The sequence below is a fragment of the Nelumbo nucifera genome, chromosome 3, assembly GCF_055504915.1.
Source record: "Nelumbo nucifera cultivar China Antique chromosome 3, China Antique-T2T, whole genome shotgun sequence".
NCBI lineage: Eukaryota > Viridiplantae > Streptophyta > Magnoliopsida > Proteales > Nelumbonaceae > Nelumbo > Nelumbo nucifera.
Window position 1 is genome coordinate 40,183,734 of NC_142651.1, and position 7,296 is coordinate 40,191,029.

At 37.8% G+C, this 7,296-nt stretch overlaps 1 protein-coding gene across 2 annotated transcripts; it reads left to right on the forward strand.

The window, feature by feature from the left end:
- Window positions 1–1,883: 1,883 nt before the first annotated feature.
- Window positions 1,884–5,937, forward strand: LOC104604000 (putative RING-H2 finger protein ATL21A). 2 transcript variants are annotated; one of them, XM_010268200.3, is made up of 3 exons: window positions 1,884–2,789; window positions 2,877–2,981; window positions 5,280–5,937. In XM_010268200.3, the coding sequence occupies exons 1-3, from the start codon at window positions 2,093–2,095 to the stop codon at window positions 5,717–5,719; spliced, it is 1,242 nt and encodes a 413-aa protein (XP_010266502.1). In that variant the 5' UTR covers window positions 1,884–2,092; the 3' UTR covers window positions 5,720–5,937. The 2 variants fall into 2 exon arrangements, with proteins under 2 accessions (XP_010266502.1, XP_010266503.1); XM_010268201.3 differs by lacking the exon at window positions 2,877–2,981 and having other exon boundaries at window positions 1,906–2,789.
- Window positions 5,938–7,296: the final 1,359 nt, after the last annotated feature.

Sequence of the window (7,296 nt, forward strand, 5' to 3'; positions counted from 1 at the left end):
AATTCTTCGCTTAAACTCGCTATAACTTTTCAAAACCTTCGAAGAATACCCTATTGGTGAGTTTTATTATTGTCAAAAGCTTACTTTTCCATTAGAATTTTTTAGTGATTAGTAATAGAAATTGTGCATGTAAGCATGGGTACATGACTAAACCTCTATTGAACGGCCAATAATCAAACTTATTAAATACTTTTCATAAGATAAAGACCCGTACAAAGGCCTTTATCGCCTTGCGTTGGGAATAATCGTGCCTGCTTACACTAGACTACAACTGGAACCGGCTGGGCTGGCCTCATTCCAAATTTCAACGTGAACTCTACTTTGACCCGACGTACATTTTGAATCTGTCCCACGGTTGTTTTCTCTTCGGCGTTTCAGAGTTTCACAAGCTTTTTAAAAACGAATCGGAAATAAAACCGGTCAGGGGATCGGTTTCTGGTTAAGCGGTTCAATCGTTCGGATCGGATGATTTGACCCATGATGTCATAAATAAATTTGAAATAAAAAAATGTATTTATAAATAATAAAAATAACATAAAATTAAATAGAAAACAAAAATAAATACAGAAAATACAAAAAAAATAAAACTATCTAAATACAAAAATAATACAGTACAAAACACATAGAAAATATAAAAATAAAATACTTTTACCAAAAAATATAAAAATAAAATACAAAAAAAACACAAAAAAATAAAAAAAAAAAAACAGAAAAACAAAACTATATAAGTACAAAAATAACAAAATACATAGCAAATAGAAAATACAAAAAAAGTATAAAAACATTCTAAAAAATACAGAAAAAACGCCAAAAAATACAAAAAAAATAAAGATAAGTTAGGATGCATTTAATCATACTCATACATGTGTATAAAATACAAAAAAAAAACTACATAAAACACAGAAAATTGTAAAAAAATAGAAAAATACACTTAGGTTACTGCTAGACCCGTATCCCGTAACTCTACCATATGTCCGGCATCTGGACTATGGAGTGCCGATGGATAGCGGTCAACACTCACCAGCATAGTGTATATTTGAACTCTAAAGATGAAGATGCACATGTCTGCAGGAATGTTAACTCACCAATCTCCACCGGCTCAACGTGCCAATGGCAACATAACCGTCCAAAATCCATCGCCTGCTCAGCCACCAACTACTGCAGCCTCTGGATCCTAGGTATCCCATATCCCATAACACTATCATATGTCCGACAGTCGGAGTGCCAATGGATAGCAGTCAACAGTCACCAGCACAACGTGTATTTGAAGATGCACATGTCTGTAGGAATGTCGACTAACCAACCTCCACAGAATCAACGTACCGACGACAACATAACTGTCCAAAATCCACCGCCTGCTCAGCCACCAGCTACTGCCACCTCCAGAGCCTGGGTATCCCATATCCCACTCCTACAAAATTGTTGGTTACCGCTGTCCACCACCTGCTCAGCCATCAACTTTAGCGAAAATAAAATTTGTAACCTGCAAACCGTTGCCCGGGTTAGTGGTTTTCTGACTTTTTCAATGGATTTTAAGGCTTTACCGGTTTATAGTATAACCGGACCCGGGGACTGAACGGTTATCAGTTTTTCCGGTCCAACCGTCTGGTCCGGTCCGCTTTTGAAAAACATGGAGTTTCAGTCTTTCACTTGGAACTGCCAGAATGGGCCAGCTTGGGGCGGCCTCATTATTTCTATCACGTCCTTTTCTTATGCATGGATGGGCTTCGGCCTGAAAATTAAATTCTAGGTCTTGCCATACTATATACCTCTCCCTTCTTCTCCATTTGGATTTTAGACATAGAAAGAGATTTGATTGATGGTTTCTATTATGATACCAATACTTATTATTAATATAATTTACCCACCCAGATGGTCTCCATCTGAAAAATATTACGATCCAACGGTGTGTAACTTTCAATGGTTGGATATGTCCCACCTATTTGCCACTATATCTACTTGTCCCACCTAGTTACAGTATAGCAGCCAAGATTTTTGACTTTCGAGGAGAAATTCAACCTCATCGATCTAGGCTTATATACATACCCAACCCAAGACAAAATACATCGACCCACACAACGTTAACACAACCATGGGAGTCTTCTTCCTCTTCCTTCTCTTTTTCTTCCTGTTTTCAGGTATTACAGTAAGAGCACAATCGTGCTCCAGTTCGGTTTGCCACGCCAACGGGCTCGCCGTGCGGTTTCCTTTCCGAATAAAGGGTCTCCAGCCGGAGCGTTGTGGCTATCCAGGCTTCGATCTTAGTTGCAGCGGTAATCTGAGCAGGACGTTTCTGGAGTTGCCGTTCTCAGGAAGATTTTGGGTGAAGAGCATCGATTATGCCAGACAGGAGATACGAATCGGGGATCCAAACAATTGCCTCCCCAGAAGATTACTGCACTTGAATCTCTCAGCTACTCCTTTCAGGGGCGATTACTATCAGACCTACCAATTATTCAACTGCTCCGCGGACTCCATGAGATTTCGGCCGGAAATCATCATCCCTTGTCTCAGCAGCTCCACCCACAAGGTGTTTGCCACTGATGCTGCCCTCATCCCTACTGGGTATGTGCCCAGGCGACCATGCAAGCTGATTTCAACCGTCTCGGTTCCGGTTTCGTCGGAGGATTACGAAAGCAGCTTCGATGTTCCACCGATTGAATTCAACGACGATCTTCGGTTGACATGGGACGCACCCAACTGCGGAGATTGTGAAGGGCAGGATGGAAAGTGCAGATTCAAGACGAACACGACTCTTGAAACCGGATGCTTCGATGTTCCACGACGCGGTGAGTGTTCTTTCTTCACTCTACTGTTTTCAGTTCTGAATCTTCTCATCCGATTTTGCTACAATGAATCTTGGTTCTTGGTTAAAGGCTTCTTTCTGAGGAAGACACCACCTGAAGCTTCAGGACAGACTCTTTTCAGACAGAAGTTGGTGTATAGACTTGAACAGTACAGTGTTGACGCAGACAGAACGAGTGGGTACTGCAAACGGATCGGATCTGTTCCGATGTACCCAGATCCGAATTTAATTTGGACAAGTTATATTAATATTTTGGGAAAATTCTCAATTAGTATATACTTTGAGCCTAGTGTCAACTAGCTGTTTACAATAACTGCATTAGAAAGAGACACAAATGCCCTTTCAATGTCATCCAATTTTTTTTTATAAATCATTTAAATTTGACCAAAAATTAACAATCCCAAATTCTTACCTTTTCTATTCAAGAAAGTTTGGGTCATGTGTCAGTGGGCATTGTGACTTCAACTGTCTTGAATAGAAGAGGGAAAGATTTGGGACTGTAAATTCTTTGTCAAGTTTAAATGATTTATAAAGAAAATTAGATAACATTCGAATGGCATTTGTATCTTTTTCAAATGCTACTTAATGACTGGTTAGTAGCTAGTTAGCGGTAGGTATTAGATTGACACGTTTTGAAAGTTCAAATACTGAATTATCACATTTTAAAATTCAGGGACCAAAATGAGACTAGACCCAAAGTATAAGATATTAATTGAGAATTTTTTCTAATATTTATTCGATTATACAGAAAGTCAGAAACGAGAATTGGGTTTGGAGGAATATTAATTGGTAGACTTGCCTGGCTCAAATTTAATATGACTAATTTCACAAGAATGAATACCATTGTTGGAGGGGATCATAGCGTTTTAATCATTCTCACATAAAAAATTATACCAGGAAAATATATCAAATTTAATGACATGCAAGTACCAGAAAAACAACGGTTGAACTTGGAGTAATGGAGTTCTTTAATTATAAATCTTTTATGCAATAAATTTCTAAAGTTTATTCAGTATCTTTTAGGTAAGGTGGTTGAGCAGCAACAATTTATTTATCAAAAATACATAAATAAATCATGATTCCTAATCAGTTAGGCTTTTAAACGAAGGGTTCATTGCTTCAAATCAAATTACAAGAGTGACCATTAAGATGGCAAGAGAACAAAAAGAAAGATCTCATCCAAGCTAATGGGTTATACATGTTCATATTCATTAGTGCACGTGCAAGGCCCTGTTTGTTTTTCACGAGATCATTTATCCAAGTTTATTTGTCTATGTTCTTTTGATTCCCAATTAAATTATACAATAACTGTTTTTTACCTTTTAACCCATAACAAGATATTGTTAGAATAGACTATGTTTTGTAAAATTTCTCCTCATGTGATAAAGTTATTCATCCATTTGAAAGATGGGTATTTCAAAAGATTCTGCCTTCAGTTAAGCTCTTTTTTCTTTAGCTAACAATAATCAGTTAGCTAGGCATTGGTTGAAGTTAATTAACATGTCTTAGGGGACTCCTGATGTGCTACAAACACAGACACAACAATATATCAGTATCATAGTTTAATTCAAGGTTTTTAAAACCGGGTTTCCGTGTCGACAGATTGATTGTCCATAACCGTGGTTCAAAAACACTGGTTTAATTTTAATTAGATGAAGATGAGTCAGCGTTAGAAGCATGGTTTAAAGTATCGAATGTATCGTATTGTATCTTTTGAAAAAGATACGGTTTTGGACCCTCAATTTTTTTAATAATAAAAAATTTTCTAAAAAATCCAAAATATGAAAAAAAAAAGTAAAATTTTGGCCGTTTTTAAATACCAATACGATACGACCGATAGTTTGAACCTTGGTTAGAAGTGGACCCCTTTCAATTTAATGGATTGAATTGAATGTCCCCCATTTCAAGAAGACTGAAAATACTGCTACAGCCAATTAGCCATTGACGCAGGCGAAATATAAACAGTAAACCGTGTTGAAAAAGTCCAGGGTACCGTATAGAATTGGCATGTTCATTCTGGTGGGGCAGAGACGAGTCAAGTCCAGTCCTCTGTCCTCTTTCAACCACGATCGTCATCAACTCATACGTTTGAATTTGATTGAATTTTCTGTGGCCCGAAGAGATTAAACACGCACAATGGGCCTATGGAATGAAAACAATGATGATGCTTTGAGTGTTGTTTTCTTGATAGATATGTGTATTGAGCGTCGATTTCCAATAGAGTCTGAAACCAATGGATTCATCAAATAATAGGTCCCCAAGTTTAAGTTTAAGGCTTTCAACTGTTAGGTGAAATTTCTAAATAGTTTTTTATTATCTAACTTGCCCTTTTATATAAAAGTTTATTGGATTGAAGGGTGAATAAATACAGGTCCACTAATACCTCATGTTAAATTTAACTAATTATTGAACACTAAACCATTTGTCATTGAACCAGAACTTTTGGAATTTGATTATGTGATTTGGGTTTCAGGTCTTCCAAGAAGCATTCGATACGCCATTTCCATAGGCGTGGGCATGCCAGCAATGATGTGCGCTGTTGGGATGGCATGCTATGTCTGCAGCAAGGTCAAGTATTACGGTGGGAGGCGCAACGCCAACAGGGATTCGGCCTCATCAACCGTCACACCACAACCCACCATCGTTGTGATGGGTCTTGATGGAGCCACCATAGAATCCTACCCAAAGCTGGTCCTCGGTGAGAGCCGGCGCCTGCCCAAGCCCGACGACAATTCTTGCCCGATATGTCTGTCTGAGTACCGGCCAAATGAGACATTACGTAGCATACCTGAATGTAAGCATTGTTTCCACGCCGATTGTATCGATGAGTGGCTTAAGATCAACGCTACTTGCCCTCTGTGTCGAAATTCGCCTGGCCCATTGCCACCACCACCACCACTTCCTCCTCCCTGATAGTGTATGATCGCTCATGTAGTAGTATATGCAGGAATATTTGTAACTTTAGTAATACTTGTTTTTATGTTTCTTTTTTTTTTTTTAATCTCAGTATTTTTTTTTTGGTATTTAACACAACACATTAACGAAGTAAGTGATAATAGCGGAATTTGAATCCACAGGGGACGGAGAATATGGAACCAGTCCTATTTCATCCTCAGGTTTCAATTTATGAATCTCTTTCTTCAGAAGCACTGCCGTTTTATTTTGGTAAATTGAGTTTATACCAAGGTTTTAAAAACTGACTCAGAAACGAAACCATTATAGCTATCAGTTTCTGGGTTAATGATTTGATCGTTCGAATCGAATGGTTCGAACAGTTTGCATTAGGGCGAAATAGCAAATAGTTATATACTTGTATATGAGAAAGAGAACTGGAGAAGAGAGTCAAGAAACTATTGTTGGCTGAGAAAGAAGAAAAGAAGGAAAGAAAGAAAGGAAGGAGAAAGGAAAAAAAGGAAAAGGAGAGAAAGGAAAGAAAGAGGGAAGGAGGGAAGAAGAAGGACAAGGAGGAGAATGATTCAACTTTCAGCGGCGACAGCGAGATGGCGATGGCGGTAACAATGCAGATGACAGATTTGAGATCTGAGATATGAGTTCTCGGGTCTCAGATCTGAGATCGATTTTTCATTTTTTCTTAGATATTAGATTTGAGATCGATTTCTCTGCAACTTCTTTTTCTTCTTCTTCTTCTTTTCTCTCTTTGGATATCAGATCTGAGTTCGTGTCTCAGATTCAGACTCTCAGTTTCTCCCCTCTCTGCAATTTCTTCAAACAAATCGACGGTTTGACTGTTTGAATCAATGGTTTTCTGACAAAATCAACAATTTTTAACCTAAGAACAGATAAAAAATAAAACAGAATCTTGAACGATTTCAAGGCGAAACAGTCGAACCGTCTGAGTTAACGACGGTTCAAAAACATTAGCTTATACGAACGCTTGGGAACTGAATTCCTGGTAAAAGTGTCATGAAGCCCATTGGCTTATACTGAGCATAATAATTGCCCAGTTGGTAGTCTAATAAACTGATGCTTACAAAAAAGTTAAAGCCCACCAAGTTAACTGGGCCCATTGGCAACTTGGAAATAAGGAAACTGACTTTACCTACTAATTTTATAGAGTGGGTCACTGAATGATGCCAGGGTAATCATGATTCATGAATATGTTTAATGAGAATCCTTCAGCAGTACAGACCTTTTAGGTGCATCATCACTAGTAAATACGATAAAAATTATAATAAAGGAAAGTTTGTATGCAATTCAGTCTCAAGAGTAAAAAATACGATAAAAAATTCGGTCAAGAAAAAGGAATATAATATACAATAGATTTCATAAAAAAGTAAAAAGGAAATGGAAGAAGTCATGAAGCTTATTGAGTACTCTTTTTTGGCATTGAGCATATGATGCAGGGTGGTCCTCAACCCACCCATTGACTCACTAACCCATTTGACACTCATGTTAGTGGGTCAGAGTGCGTTGTATCCTAATCCACCCATTTGACCATTTAATTCAAATTAGATTTTTTTTTTACTTTT